This window comes from Gopherus evgoodei, chromosome 1 (assembly GCF_007399415.2).
Source record: "Gopherus evgoodei ecotype Sinaloan lineage chromosome 1, rGopEvg1_v1.p, whole genome shotgun sequence".
NCBI classification, from domain to species: Eukaryota; Metazoa; Chordata; order Testudines; family Testudinidae; genus Gopherus; species Gopherus evgoodei.
The window spans coordinates 254,909,596-254,926,479 of NC_044322.1; the positions used below are offsets into that span (position 1 = coordinate 254,909,596).

The 16,884-nt window shown below is 44.7% G+C and overlaps 1 protein-coding gene across 5 annotated transcripts in view; it reads right to left on the reverse strand.

Moving 5' to 3' along the window:
- The window catches only part of DENND5B (DENN domain containing 5B), a 199,772-nt gene that overhangs the window by 73,246 nt on the left and 109,642 nt on the right, over positions 1 to 16,884 (reverse strand). For all 5 annotated transcript variants that reach the window (XM_030543467.1, XM_030543458.1, XM_030543486.1 and 2 more), the window contains one exon: positions 3,936 to 4,602. In XM_030543467.1, the coding sequence (XP_030399327.1) occupies positions 3,936 to 4,602 (667 nt within the window). The remainder of the gene's footprint in view (positions 1 to 3,935; positions 4,603 to 16,884) is intronic.

The following is a 16,884-nucleotide window of genomic DNA, read 5'->3' on the forward strand; positions in this document are numbered from 1 at the left end:
CCCAGGCGCCCGCGGCCAGCCTCACCTGAGGCCAGCCAGGAGCACTCACGGGCTGATTATGATGACCGATAGCAGTCATTGTACCGTCTGCCATCGGGGAGGGGCAGGGAGCGGATACTGCTCTTCACTGCCGCAGCATCGCGTCTACCAGCAGCATTCAGTAGACAGAGTGACACTGAAAAAAGTCAAGAAACGATTTTTTCCCCCTTTTCTTTCACGAGGGTGGGGGGGGGGGAAGGGGTACATTGACGAGCTATACCCTGAGCCACCCCGGACAATGTGTTTGACCCTACAGGCACTGGAAGCTCAGGCAAGAATGCAAATACTTTTCAGAGACTGCTGGGGACTGTGGGATAGCTGGAGTCCTCAGTACCCCCTCCCTCCCTCCATGAGCGTCCATTTGATTCTTTGGCTCTCTGTTACGCTTGTCACACAGCACTGTGCTGTGAACTCTGTATCATAGCCTGGAGATTTTTTTCAAATGCTTTGTCATTTCGTCTTCTGAAACGGAGCTCTGATAGAACAGATTTGTCTCCCTGTACAGCGATCAGATCCAGTATCTCCCATATGGTCCACACTGGAGCTCTTTTTGGATTTGGGACTGCATGGCCACCCGTGCTGATCAGAGCTCCATGCTGGGCAAACGGGAAATGCAATTCAAAAGTTGGCGGGGCTTTTCCTGTTTACCTGGCCAGTGCATCCAAGTTCGGATTGCTGTCCAGAGCGGTCACAATGGTGCACTGTGGGATACCACCCGGAGGCCAATACTGTCGATTTGCGGCCACACTAACCCTAATCCGATATGGTAATACCAATTTTAGTGCTGCTCCTCTCGTTGGGGAGGAATACCAAACCGATTTAAAGAGCCCTTTATATTGATATAAAAGGCCTTGTTGTGTGGACGGGTACAGCGTTAAATCGGTTTAAAGCTGCTAAAATCAGTTTAAATGCATAGTGTAGACCAGGCCTCCAATAATTAAGCCAACATATCAGGTCTCAACTTTTAATAATTTGTGTGTGTCCAATACAAAATTAAAATGTTTGTTAAATCCTCTGTCCTCCTGTCACAGCTACTACTGGTCTCTGCCAGATACTGGGTGCATCTCTGGTGGGCTCTCATCTGGAAGTTAGGGCTGGAGGACCTAACAAACCTCTCCTCTGCAGCCAGCTCCCAAACTGCTGCCTTCTCCAACTGTAGCACTTGTTCTTACCCTGTGCCCTTCCGACCTCAGGTTGTACTACTTCTTGCCTCAACTCTGGAGGTAATGGTCTTCTCTGCTGTTAGATTAACTGGGGGATTATAGTGCCCAATAATCAACTAGCAGGTTCCTTACATTACTTAACTGTCCCAAACTCCTTTTCCAGGCTCAAGTTTTCAGGGTTCCCTTGTAACTTAAATGAATCGAATTGACTTTTTGGCAAGTTAGAACAAAAAGAAGGTTCAGACATTTGTGAGGACAGTGGGAGGGAAAAAAAAAATCAGTTTTAAAGGTATATAGAAGGGATCAGCAACCTTTGGCACGTGGCCTGTCAGGGAAATCTGCTGGCAGCTGGGTCGCTTTTTTACCTGCAGCGTCCGCAGGTTCAGCTGATTGCAGCTCCCATTCGCCACAGTTTGCTGTTTCAGGCCAACGGGGGCCGAGGGAAGTGGCGTGGGCCAAGGGACGTGCTGGCCGGCGCTTCCTGCAGCCTCTGTTCACCTGGAACAGTAAACTGCAGCCAGTGGAGCTGCGATCGGCTGAACCTGCGGATGCTGCAGATAAACAAACCGTCCCAGCCTGCCAGAGGATTGCTCTGATGGGCCGCGTGCCAAAGGTTGCTGATCCCTGGTATATAGCAACAGCTTTACTTCTGAAATGGTTGGGAGCCGAAAGGCAAGTTCTGACATACCAATAACCTCCCTTGAGAAATACATTCAGGTGTTCCAGTGAAAACTGATTTTGAGTTGACAGGTCCTGTTGATAATTGCGCCACGTGCACATGAAATATATTTGGCACTGGATTCTCAGGCTGAGCTTGTGAAGTTTGCAGATGAAAGAAAGCCATGCATATGCGCACAGTGTGGCTTCATTTATTTGCACAGTGAAAAGCACTGGCAAGTGCACAGATCTGCATGAACCCTGCACTTTAACTGTTTATTTTGTAAGAAGACACCCCCAACAAGGCAAGAGCTTCTTTCAAGCTAAAAGCTGCACAGCAGTTTATTGGAGAGGAGCTTTCTCTGCTACATCTCAAGAGCTTAGTACAACAGAGGTTCAGTGGTATTTAAACAAAAAAATAAATCTCAGTTTCTTTTTAAAGAACTCCTGGAAATATGAGAAAACTGTTACAAAAAGTCAAACATACCAAAATGTAAGCTGCACATTAGCCTCAACTCTGCACCTTTAGGAATCTGAATTACGATGCAGTATAATTGCACAATTGCTTCATTTGTCAAACACAACCTACTGTGCAGCTTCCCCACCAACACACACACTCATGTAGACGAATTCTTGACAAAGCGAACAAAGCTGGGTCAAGGATCTCTTAAGACTTTTCTGGGAGTGGGGATGGGAGAGGAGGGGAAGAAACAAAAACATTCATTGCAGATGCTCTATCAAAAATTGTTTGAATTTCATCTTTTTCAAAGTATTTAAGGTGACAGTGTCACTTTTCCCCATCCGGTATACCTAAAAGGTATTTTGTCAATGGTGTCGCTATTTAAATGTTTATTAACTTTCATGCATCAAGTCTGAAAATGCTGCCTTTGTCCTAGACAAAGTGAAATTCAGCATCTATATCCATATTCAGGCAGCCTCCCTCCCTGCCCATGCAAACATGGCCCAATTTTCAGAGGTGCTGATCACCTGGAGTTCTCACTAACTTTAGAGGCAGTTGTGGACATTCAGCATCTTAAAAAAACATAAGCCACCTATTTAGTTGCCCAGCTTTAGTCATCTTCATATGTAAACCTGCCGCAACTTCTCTTCTCTCAAAAATACATATTTTTATTTAGGGCCAGTTCAACTCAGGTATTTAGGTGGCTGAAATTGCAAACAGGTATCTAGTACAACTTACAGAATCATCCAAAAGCAGCTGAGGCACCTAATTCCCATCAAAAGTAAATCACATTATGAGTATCTGCATCATAGGCACCACCACAGCTTTGTAAATCTGGGCCCTAGTCAACAGCCCTGTAGTATACAAGATGCAATGGTCCAGCATTGTAGCCTATGCAGTGTGAACTAGACATTTCTGAAACCTGTGTCAGAGTGCTTGTACAGTCAATGGGAAGTGTTGAACTTTCTCTCCTGAAAAACCTAACTCCCAAAAGCTCATTAAAACATTACAAGTAGGCAGGATCTGTGCATGATGCCTCTGACAGCTTTTTTAACATATCTAACCTGCAGCAGCCCTTCGAGTACAGTCCCAAGGTGTCTCAAGCAGAAGCCACCAATTACATCCTCATGAAATTACTTCAAGATGCCAGTAGGCCCATAAGGAGACAACTTCATTTCTTCTTATAACACCTGGACAAATTTCAAAGTTTGGCCTCAAAGGTTAGAACATCAACATCTTAATAAAATTTGTAACATCAAAAAGAAAATGTGAGTTTTCTGCAAGACATATTACCTAATGTCATAATGTCCTGCAGAAGGGAGGATTAGTTTTGTGCTGTCTTGCAAGTGGATCAAGGGCAGTTTAAAAATGACAATTAAGTCAATTCTATCACTAGCTGTCATGAATGATAAATATGATGCATAATTAAACAAATGACACCTAGAATGCCTAGAGGAAACAATTACTTAGCCCTTTCATTAGCAAAGCCTCATTTCTTTTTATTACACTGTGTCTCACTAATCCCCTGAAATCAAATAGTTCACAGTAGTCTCAGCACTGCAGTTGTTCAGGAATTGTCTGACTGGATCAGACACAAATCCAGAAAGATAGCCTACCTTGTGAATACAGAAGAATCTGCATCTCCAGGAGAACACAAGTAAAAACTTGGACAAGGTTTTCCAATCCCAGCAGCTCAAAGGCTTCTCGAAGAGGGTAGTCAGACAGCGGAAGTTCACTGGGTCCAGGTCTCTGGCAAACAATAGGCTCATAAACCCCATAGAACTTCAGCGACCTCCCTAGGGGTGGAAGGGGCACTTCGTAAAGAATGTTATGGATATAGCTCTCCAGCGGTAAAGGTGGGGGTTGCTGAGAGGTAACTGCCTTATAAAGCTGGATAAGGAACTTCTTGCAGGCCTGCATGAAGGGCAAAGGAGTGATGAGACATATACATTTGGATACGTATAATGTGTCTCTGCTGATGTCATACGAGTTGTACTGCTGGATCTTGGCCAGGGAAGTGGCATCTCCTTCATCAATGCTGCTTGCCAGGGAGTCCATGCTGCAAGAAGAGGAGGCGTAGACACTGCTGTATTGCTCTGCATTGTGCATTTGGTAAAGCGTCTGCATGGCTGTACAAATTTGCTTGCTTGTGACCTCCTCGTAGAAAGTGAGCACAAATCCATAAGTACGAGAACCATCTTCCCTGGTGATTATAAATGAGTGGAACTGCAGGTCTCTGTTGTCAATCTGGGTCCTGAAAGATAGCCCTTTAGGCATACACAGCTGTATAAGAAAAAGAATCATATCAGTATCTAATCTGAAAAAAATTAAGATTTTTATATTTTTTCTTCCATGAGCAGATCAGGCAATGAAACAAAATCAAATTGTATATGCGCCAATTATTCTAACTTATGAACTGTTTAAATTAAAAGATGTACTCTTAAAATAAATTTGAGAACGAAGAGTCTGGCCTCATAACTAAAAAAAATGTTGCTTAAAGAAAGATCTTTTTAGACTTGGTTTTATTTTACCAAGTCAGAAGCACCATAATTATTCTTAATAATGAATAATACATCAATCACATAAATGCCTTCAGTTTTTGCTTTCAGTGATGTATCACTTTTAATTTGCTGAAGTGCACAATGAAAATGGGCAAAAAAAAATCACATACCATCAAAACCAAACTTGATTCTTTGTTATATGCTTATCTTTAAATAAAAAAAATTAAACTGAATAAATAACTGATAATAATCCATTAACAAATGAACTTTCTCCTGTATGAGTTTATTTTCTTGCCTAAACAGTAAAACACTATTTTGATTGGGGAAGGGGGAGGAATTCAATGTAAACCTAGTTTTTGATTAATCAGCCAAGTTATTTTACAGTGATTCTATTTTACATAAGTACTTCTTTGAAATGCAGCCCTAGAATGATAACCCAAGGCACTTTCCAGTTTTTTTTTTTTTTTTTTTTTTAGGAAAATCAGCCATGTAATGCAAAATAGTGAACAATTTTGCAAAACATGTTTAAATCATGCTACAGCATGAAACCAAATTATGCTCAAAACAAATCTAAGCAATTTTTAAAACAAGAACTAAAACTTTTTAAAATGGAAGGTGCAAAGAAAGGAAAGGAACTTTCAAAGAGAGCAGTGAAAGCCAAGAGGCTGGCTTGGTGCGCTGTTAAGGATCAGTGCCTAGCCATAACATAGAACTGACTAGAAAGTGACAGTGTAGACCAGTGGTGGGTAACCTGCAGCCCACCAGGACACAGGAGACATTCTGCTGATGTTGACCATCCACAGCCACTGGGACCTGCGGGGGGGGGGGGGGGGGATGCCTGCAGATGGTCAACATCAGCAAAATGTCTCGCAGCCCACAATCAGATTGCCCTGATGGGCCACAGGTTGCCCATCCCCTGGACCAGGAATAATCACTTCTCCTGTCAGAAGAGATAAACAGGGATAATTTTGTAAGTGTGGCCACATCCATTCCTAATCAACACCAGCTCACTTTGAAAGACTACTGAACAGTTAGATTGCAACAAGATTCAGCTGCAACTGACCTGAGCAGGATTCAGATCAATGGCATAGAAGCCTGATTTCACATCCAGTTAGCAATCCCATGCATCATCCAGACTCATTTTTATATGTTGCTGTAAAAGTTAATGCTTGGGGTAATAAATGGCCTAGAGTCAATAAAAGGATTTAATTCAATTGATGGGCGTTCCTGACAAACCATGAAATTGTAGCTCAAGCCACTTTTTGAACAGCAGCCACATATTAACTCAAAAGGTTTGCAGTATTATTATGGGAGTGTTAATAGTAGCTCTATTATAGCTACATTCAAATTCTCTGTGAAAGTAGGAGTAAAATCCCTATTTTATGTTTTAATTATTGAATTTAGGCTCCATAATATGCATCTCAACTTTTACTGGATAGTCTGTGCCAAACTATGTTAAATTCTGAAAACTGGGCTTCTGCACTAGAGACAATGGGCACAGCTTTATCAAGTTTGACCACATGGTGTTTAAATTACCTCTGTACGACCCTTAAGCATCTCCCTGCCCACACTTCTTTCTCTGAAATCCTCCAGTAGAGAACCTTCCCCCACAATCAAAATCTATTAAACTTCATTATCTTTTGCATGGTCTACAGCACACAGTAAGCCAACACGTCAACTCAGTGGTTGCAAAACACAGGCAAAATACAGTGCCAACACACAGCAAATATTATTAGTCTTGGAATGGGATAGGAGGAAAGGGAGCAGAAGATAAAGGAGAGGGGCAGGACAGGAAGATTAACAATGAGGGAAGAGCTCACCAGGGGACTGTTAAATTGCAAAACCCTAAAGATAAGCCAAAAGGGCAGGGCCAAATGTTAGCATTCATCCAAAAAGAAAAGCCTTAAACATGTTGTGGTCTTGATGCACAGTGATATTATATTAAGGCAAGCACCCTGAAAGTCAGTATCATACACTCATCCAGGTTTATCATATGGATCACAAAGCACAGAGTCTAAATTAGGGGTAGGCAACCTATGGCACGCATGCCAAAGACGGCACGCAAACTGATTTTCAGTCGCACTCACACTGCCCAGGTCCTGGCCACCAGTCTGGGGGGCTCCACATTTTAATTTAATTTTAAATGAAGCTTCTTAAACATTTAAAAAACCTTATTTACTTTACATACAATAGTTTAGTTATACATTATAGACTTAGAAAAAGAGACCTTCTAAAAATGTTAAAATGTATTACTGGCACATGAAACCTTACATTAGAGTGAATAAATGAAGACTTGGCACACCGCTTCTGAAAGGTTGCCGACTCCTGGTCTAGATCCTAAAGAAAGGTTCTTGAAGAGAAGAATTCACATTCAACTCTAAAATAGGTTCGAGTGAACTAGAAGAATGGTGAAAGACTCTTCCGAGGTGGGACCTGAACAATTTCCTTGTTTGTTTTAAACCAGATGATGCAGCACTGTTGAGCTGCCTACCTCCTGAATGCGTCTGAGGGAGCATTAAAACAACTAATTATACAGTAGACCCCCAGTTGTTACTATCCACTCCCAGGAATAAAGGTTGTTCATAAACTACCAGAATATTTTGTTCAGAGTTGTTTTTTCAAAAGTTTACAACTAGGGTTGTTGATTAATCACAGTTAACTCGCGATTAATCAAAAAAATAAATCGCAATTAATCGCAGTTTTAATTGCACTGTTTACCAATAGAAGACCAATTGAAATTTATTAAATATTTTGGATTTTTCCTACATTTTCATATATATTGTATTCTGTGTTATATTTGAAATCAAAGTGTATATTTATTACAAATATTTGCACTGTAAAAATGATACACAAAAGAAATAGTTTTTCAATTCACCTCATACAAGTTCTGCAGTGCAATTTTTGTCATGGAAGTGCAATTTACAAATTTAGATTTTTTTGTTACATAACTGAACTCAAAAAATAAGACAACGTGAAACTTCAGAACCTACAAGGCCACTCAGTCCAACTTCTTGTTCAGACAATCACTAAGAAACAAGTTCGTTTACATTTACAGGAGATAACGCTGCCCTCTTCTTATTTACAGTGTCACCAGAAAGTGAGAATAGGCATTTGCATGGCTTTTTTGTAGCTGGCACTGCAAGGTTTTTACATGCCATATATGCCCCTTCATGCTTCGGCCACCATTCCAGAGGACATGCTTCCATGCTGATGATGCTCGTTGGAAAAAAAAAATTGTGTTAACCAAATTTGTGACTGAACTCCTTAGGGGAGAACTGTATGTCACCTGCTCTATTTTACCTGCATTCTACCATATATTTCACGTTCATAGCAGTCTCGGATGATTACCCAGCACATGTTGTTCATTTTAAGAACACTTTCACTGAAGATTACACAAAATGCAAAGATGGTACCAATGTGAGATTGCTCAAGACGGCTACAGCATTGGACGCAAGAATTAAGAATCTGAAGTGCCTTTCAAAATCTGAGAGGGCCAAGGTGTGACGCATGCGTTCAGAAGTCTTAAAAGAGCAACACTGATGCAGAAACTACAGAACCTGAACCACCAAAAAGGAAAATCAACCTTCTGCTGGTGGCATCTAACTCATATAATGAAAATGAACATGCATTAGTCTACACTGCTTTGGATTGTTAACGAGCAGAACCTATCATCAGCATGAATGTACGCCCCCTGGAATGATGATTGAAGCATGAAGGGACATATGACTCTTTAGCACATCTGGCACGTAAATATCTTGTGACACCGGCTACAACAGTGCCATGTGAATGCCTGTTCTCAGTTCCAGGTGACACTAAACAAGAAGCAGGCAGCATTATGCCCTGCAAATGTAAACAAACTTGTTCAGCCAAGTATCAGAGGGGTAGCCATGTTAGTCTGGATCTGTAAAAGCAGCAAAGAGTCCTGTGGCACCTTATAGACTAACAGACGTTTTGGAGCATGAGCTTTCGTGGGTGAATAACCACTTTGTCAGATGCATGTGATGCATCTGACAAAGTGGGTATTCACCCACGAAAGCTCATGCTCCAAAACGTCTGTTAGTCTATAAGGTGCCACAGGACTCTTTGCTGCTTGTTCAGCCAATCGCTCAGACAAACAAGAAGATAGGACTGAGTGGACTTGCAGACTCAACTTTTGCGTTTTTAGTCCGGAGCTTTTTAGTACATAATTCTACATTTGTAAGTTCAACTTTCATGATAAAGAGATTGCACTACAGTACTTGTATTAGGTGAATTGAAAAATACTATTTCCTTTGTTTTTTTTTACAGAGCAAATACTTGTAATAAAAAATATAAAGTGAGTGTTGTACACTTTGTATTCTGTGTTATAATTGAAATCAATATATTTGAAAATACAGAAAACATCCAAAAATATTTAAATAAATGGTATTCTATTAACTGTGATTAATCACTTCACAGCCCTATTTACAACTGAATAGACTTTAACACAGCTTTCAAACTTTACTATGCAGAAGATAAACGCTGCTTTTAAACTATCTTAATTTAAATGAAACAAGCACAGAAACAGTTTCCTTACCTTGTCAAATCTTCTTTTTAAAAGAACTCCCCCCCCACCTTTTTTTTTTTAAAAGTAGTTTACATTTGCAAATACTGAACAGTACTGCGCGTTTTTGTTGTTTTGGGTCTCAGCTGCCTGGTTGCCTACTTCCAGTTCCAAATGAGGTGCATGGTTGACTGGTCAATTCATAACTGGTGTTCATAACTCTGAGGTTCTCCTGTACTAAGGGAAACTCTAAAAAAAATAGCCAACAGAACATTTTATCCAGCACTTATCAAGCTACAGTTGACTGAACCCATAATGCGCAAGAACTCTGACCCTCTGAACTTCATATGATAGTGGCGCTCTTGGAAGAAAAAATATTGCAGCCACAAAAGAGATCACACTTTCATCTGTTCCAAAAGAAAATGGACTGGGAAAAACCAGAAGAAAGCCAGAGATTATCTCCAATGTATAGAATTTGGCCAAGAAATATGGACCTGCTTTTTCTTCAAACAAGAAACTATTCTGGGTTGTGTGTATGCCAGAAGGTCTACACTGAAGTGTTCTTTAACCTTAAGAAATCAAAGCCCTCTGTCCCTACATAAGTATTTCCACTCAAAAGGCAGAGCTTTAATATTGTTTCAGTGCAACATCACCCAGTCAACAAGGTCCAGCTGACAGATGGATATATAAGTGCTATGGGAATACACCCGTAAGACTGGCGTACCCAGGGTTGGTGCAACCACCAGGTGAACTAGGCTGCCGCCTAGGGCGCCTAGTGGTTGAGGGCGCCTTCAAAGCACCTCTCAGGTGAGGAGGTGGAGTGGAGGTGAGCTGAGGCGAGGGCCACAGGGAGGGCCGCCCGCAGTCATGGGCAGGGGGGGAGGGTGCACAGGGGAGCCGCTCCCCGCCCAGATCACCTCCACTCTACCTCTTCTGCTGAGCATGTAGCCCCCGCTCTAATTCTCCTCCAAATTGGCGCTGCAAGCCTGGGAGAGGAAGAGAATTAGAGTGGTGCCAGCATGCTCTGCGGAGGAGGTGGAACAGAGGTGAGCCGAGGCAAGCTCCCTGGGCGGGGTTAGCTGCCATGGAATGGGGGCTCCCTGGGCGGGGTTAGCTGCAGAGGAGGGGGTAGCTGCTGCAGGTGTGGCTCCTCTGTTGCAAGGGCTGGGTGGGCGTGCTTAGCTGCCACAGGGAGGGTGGCGGGTGGGGGTAAGCTGGGTGGGGGGAGTGGTGCAAAACTTCCTTGCACCAGCCCTGGGCATACCAGAGACAAGTCACCACAAGATAAAGGGAAACTGTCTAGAGAAAGCTTTGCTCCTCACTATTCCTTTCCAAGCACAGTTTTTGCAAGTACATGAACAGGGCCGTAAAACCATGTAATTATTTCAGTTGACGTTCACAAATACATTCAATAAAAGTTCTTTGTTTAAAGATCTGCCAATGACATATGAACAGACTATATATGGCAGCACATCTTGACTTTCTTCTCTGGGAGTCTAATATCTTTATTGCAGGTCTGTACAAAAATGCAAGAATCTAAGATTAAAGCACAATGGACGTGTTCTTGGTTTTTTAATAAATTCTGCTACCTGTATAAGCATTTTTAATATACCCATTGTTAGTGAAATAATTTAGAAGTGATTCTGCCTTTCAGTCTGTTTTTCCTTTTCTTATTACGGATATTTACATTAAGGCCCCAGTTAAGCAAGGTACTTTAGCACATGTCTAACTTTAAACATGAGAGGAGGCCCAGTGTCTTCAGTGGAGCTATACATGCACTTAAGAAATACAACTCCTATTTTTGGGCCCAGTTCAGCAAGGTATTTAAGTTTTCACGGTCATCTGTACTTAAAACTTCAGCCTGAAAGCCACCAGATTGTAACATCAAAACTGGATGCTGAGGAAGTGCTAGAGAAGATTAAGACTTTAGGTGGGGATAAACACAGAAAGCAGTGAATATGGAAAAAACAAAGGGTATTTGTCTTTACTATTCAGTATTGGAAAGGAAACTTGATTTAAAGCACAGATGGGCAAACTATGGCCCTGGGCCACATCCAGCCCTCCAGACATTTTAATTGGGCCCTTGACCTCCTGCCAGGAAGTGGGGTCTGGGGCTTGCCCTGCTCTGGTGCTCCAGCCACAGAGCGGGATCAGGGTCTAGCTCCACTCTGCCCAGCTCCCAGAAGCAGCAGCATGACCTCTCTCTGTCTCCTACATGTAGGGGCAGCCAGGGGCTCTGCATGCTGCCCCCACCCCAAGCGCTGCCCCCTGCAGCTCCCACTGGCCGGGAACAGCATCCAATGGAAGCTGCAGGGGCAATGCCGGCAGACAGGGCAGCGTGCAGAGCCGCCTGGCTGTGCCTCGACATAGGAGCCAGAGAGGAACATGCTACTTGGGAGCTGCTTGAGGTAAGCGCCACCTGGAGCCTGCCATACTGACTCCCTCCTGCACCCCAACCCTCTGCCCCAGGCCTGATCCCCCTCCCACCCTCCAAACCCCTCTGTCCCAGCCTGGAGAACCCTCCTGCACCCTCAACCCCTCATTTCTAGCCCCACCCCAGAGTCCATGCCCCCAGCCAGAGACCTCCCATACCCCCCACCCCCCAATTCTGTGAGCATTCATGGCCCACCATATAATTTCCATACCCAGATGTGGCCCTCGGGCCAAAAAGTTTGGCCAAGGCAGAATGGTATAGTTATGGAGTGTTTGGCTTTTTGCCTTTTTTTAAAAATGATGTTCATAAAGCATTGTAATTCCTTAAGCATATAGCAATGACAGAATACTCTCACAGATTAGCCTTCAAAGGCTTGTGCTTTTTCTCCTCTAAGGAAATTGCCTCTTGCAGCTTATATAAAGCAGACAGAGGAAAAGGATGACAAACAAAAGGAGAGATCAAGTAGGCAAATAATTGGCTCAAGTTATTAGGAGGAGGAAAAAATATTACTTTAAGTAACATTTTGGGTCAAATAATGATAAAGTTTTTCAAAGGATAAGGTGAAAGCGAGTATTCCTACTATTTGTAAATACTGCTGCTTTTGTCAGAACATGTGTGGTAAATGTGCTCTGAAAATGACTTTTTCCAGAAGATTGTTTTGTACAATTATTTTGTTTTAACCAAGCGCTTATAAGGAGATTGCATCAGTCTACATAATTTGTATTATATTTTTGTACACTAACAGCATTACAGCTCTCTCACAAATATCCATTATAGTCTGATAATATTTTTCATTGCCTCTTCTTGCATATTTTGCTTACTCAGAGATGAACATTAACAATCTTTCCTCTAAATTGGCTGGCAGAAGCGGCCTATGCAGTAGCTTAGGTATTACTACACTGAGGCCATGGTTACACTTACAGCTGTACAGTGCTGGGAGTTACAGCTGTCTTCGTACAGCTGTGTAGGGAAAGCGCTGCAGTGTGGCCACATCTGCAGCATCTGTAGTGCTGTTGGGAGTGGTGCATTGTGGGCAGCTATCCCACAGAGCACCTCATCCCGTTTTGGCGCCGTGGGTTGTGGGAAGGGGACAGAAGGGTACAGGTCATTCTGCTTACTGTCCCAACGCCCCGTGGTGCATCGCTTCACATCCCAGCAGTCACTGTTTTTCTGTCCACATTTGACGCCATTGAGAGTCTTCCAACGGTTTCTGTGCAGCGCGATTTCTGTGGGAAATGGAGCCCGAGCTGCTGAGGACTTTGCTGATGAGTGTCGCCAGCACATCACATCACATTTGGCAGTTGAGCTATTGCTTCAGCTCCAAAGTGACAGTGAGGAGTCCGACGATGATATCAGGTCACCTGACGCGTATGACACTACATTGCTTGTGGCATTCACGGAAATGCTCAGCACTGTGGAATGCTGCTTTTGGGCTCGGGAAACAAGCGCTGAGTGGTGGGATCACATCATCATGGAAGTCTGGGATGATGAGCAGTGGCTGCAGAACTTTCGGATGCGAAAAACCACTTTCATGGGACTGTGTGCTGAGCTCGCCCCCACCCTGCGGCGCAAGGACACGACATTGAGAGCTGCCCTGACGGTGAAGAAGCGGGTGGCTATTGAAATCTGGAAGCTGGCAACTCCAGACAGCTACCGATCGGTCGGGAACCAGTTTGGAGTGGGAAAGTCAACCGTTGGAATCATGTTGATGCAAGTTTGCAGGGCCATTAATCGCATCCTGCTAAGAAGAACCGTGACTCTGGGGAACATGCAGGACATTGTGGATGGCTTTGCACAAATGGGTTTCCCTAACTGTGGAGGGGCAATAGATGGAACGTATATTCCTATTCCGGCACCACCTGACCTAGCATCCGAGTACATTAATCGGAAGGGGTATTTCTCTATGGTTCTCCAGGCACTTGTGGATCACCGTGGGCGTTTCATTGACATTTACACAGGCTGACCCGGAAAGGTGCATGATGCATGCATCTTTCGGAACAGTGGCCTGTTCAGGAAGCTGCAGGCAGGGACTTTTTTCCCAGACCGGAAGATCACAGTAAGGGACATTGAAATGCCCATTATGATCCTTGGAGACCCCGCTTACCCGTTAATGCCTTAGCTCATGAAATCATACACAGGGAAGATTGACAGGAGCAAGGACCGGTTCAACTACAGGCTGAGCCGGTGCAGAATGACTGTGGAGTGTGCTTTTGGCCGTTTAAAAGGGCACTGGAGATCTCTGTACAGGAAGCTAGACTTGGGAGAGCGCAGCATCCCTGTGGTTATATCCGCGTGCTGTACCCTACATAATATTTGTGAAGGGAAGGGTGAAACATTCAGTCAGCAACGGACCTCCAAGGTTCAACACTTGGAGGCTGAATTTGCACAGCCAGAGAGCAGGGCTATTAGAGAGGCCCAGCACAGGGCTACAAGGATTAGGGATGCCTTGAGGGAGGAATTTGAGGCTGAAAACCAACAGTAAATGTTTGGTGCCTTGCATGGGAGTGAAGTGCAGTGGTTACAATGTTAGTAGAAATCTGTTTTTCCTAAAATGATTTGCAGTGCCTGTTTCTTTCCTGGGCTATGTTATCTTTCACTTTCTGCAATAATCAAGACTGTTTTCAAAGCCAAGAATTCATTTATGGAAAAGAAAACAACTTTATTGACAGACACACAACAGTTTGGGAACCTAAAAGGGCAGGGGGGTGGGGTGGTGAACTGTACAGTCACAGGTTTGAATATGTCCTGTCTGGAGTGCTGTGCAATGACTGCTGCACCTCAGGATGAAAATACTGCATGGTGATGGGGGTTGAGTGCAGAAGGTAAGGGTCGTAGTTCTCAAGCTGGTTGGTGAACGTACAGGTGTTGGGGGCAGCTGGTGGTGGTAAGAACCTGGATGCTGTGGAAGGGGGTTTGGAGTTGACATTGGGGCACAAGGGAAAGAGCTTTGGGACGGGTGGCGGGGGGGGGGGGGGAAACGGCCCGGTAGTGCTCTGCCTGCATGGCTACGAGTGACTGGATACAGTCTGTTTGGGGCACCAGGATGCTTATCAGCTGTTTTGTGCTTCTTAGCCGCTGCGTTTCTCTGGCGGAGCCGGCTTTCCCTTTTTCTCCAGTCTTGCAGTTTTTTACTCTCTCTGGCAGACTGATCCATAACTGCTTTCAACATGTCTTCTTTGCTTTTTTGCGGCTTCTTTCTGAGGTTTTGTAGCCTCTGGCCAATGGATGATATGGGCAGTCCAGTAGTCAAGGACACTGTTCGAAAGACAAAAATGGCAACAGTTGACACAGGCTGCCATTGTTTGTAATCTCACCCAGACAGTTATTCCCACACAGTGAAGGAGTTTACAGTCTTCACTTTAGCATACTTTCCCCATACCAAACAGAGCACATCTAACCCACAGGAGGCAGGAAATGGTGAGTAAGGGGGAATGATTGCTTCAGGGATGTGCAGGGGTTTCTGTGCGTTGGGTAAAGCAAACTGCTGCAGGGGGCATCTACACTAAACACTCTCCCAACATTCTCCACAGGAGTTGATCCTGCAAGTTATCTTGCTGCTGCGGGTCACCTGGGAAGAGCGGGAGGGTCTTCTACAGCAATGCGGATTCCGCCCTGACCCCTATGCAGCTTGCCTGTGTGCAGCAATGGTCCCCCCACCCCTCGCGGCACAGTGGTGCGGACGGGTTAGCCTGATTGGGAAAAGGACCACAGTGGCTCTCCCTATAAACTTGCGCAAGCGCATTGCCCACGCTCTGGCTGAAACCTCTGAAGAGATTACCAAGGCCGATTACCGCGATGTGATAGACCACATCAATGGGCTATTCCACATCTAGGCATGCATGCACGCAGCTCCAACCCCCACTCCTCTCCTGAAACATTTCCATCCTGAAAATAAAAGCTGCTTACCGGGAACCCGCTCCTCTGCCTGTCCTTCACCAAGTTCCAGCTGCTGCGACTGGCTACCTTCCTCCTGGCTTGAGAAGAGCTCCTGGCTGCATGCCTCCTGGGTGTCTTCCCCCACCCCAATACCCTCACTCTGTTTCCTCCCTCCTTCCCCCGCCACTCTGAAGTGTCCATCGTGGTCGTTGGATTGGCAGTGGGGTCACCCCAAGTATCGCATCCAACTCCTTGTAAAAACGGCAGGTCGTGGGGACAGCACCGGAGCGGCGGTTTCCCTAGCGGGCTTTGTAGTAGGCACTCTGCAGCTCCTTTACTTTAACCCTGCACTGCATCGTGTCCCGGTCATGGCCCCTTTCCAGCATGGCCCTTGATACCTGCCCATAGGTATCGTAATTCCTACAGCTGGAGCGCAGCTGTGACTGCACAGCTTCCTCCCCCCAAACACTGATGAGGTCCAGCAACTCGCCATTGCTCCATGCTGGGGCTTGTTTGGCGTGTGGAGGCATGGTCACCTGGAAAGATTCACTGATTGCACTCCACACCTGGCTGAGCAAACAGGAAGGGGATTTTTAAAATTCCCGGGACACTTAAAGGGCAGGTCACCTGAGGCCAGGGAAGTAGAGTGCGAACTGATGAGCAGAGTGGCTGAATAGGCATTCTGGGATGCCTCTGAATATGTCAGAGGCCATTTACAGCGCTTTTGATGGCCACACTTGCGGAGCAGCACTGCATCACCAGTGCTGCAATCCTTAAACCCCAGGCAGAGCAGGAGTACAGCCAGCGCTGCAGCCAGGGAGATGCAGCGCTGTATGTGCCTTGCAAGTGTGGACGGTGAGTAAGTTGCAGCACTGTAAACCCACCACCAGCGCTGCAACTCTCCAGTGTAGCCAAGGCCAAACTGTCCTGACTCCTTCAATCTAATGCAGAAGCAAGATATTGCGAAGACCTACTGTAAATAGTTCCCATTGCTCGGCATTTAGGAGCTGAGCAGTTACTGAAATTCACATACCGTGTGCAAGACAACTAATGTAGCATCATCAGTCTCATGTCTGTCTGTATATGTTTAGTATTAACAGTGACAGTTGCTAGCACGGTATCAGTGTTGACAACTCCTGTCATTTTTATCTTGCATACTTGGTATTTTTCTTAAAACCCCAGCTCCTGGAAACACCTCGAGGTAATCCCCAGAGAGAACCAGGAGGCGGTGC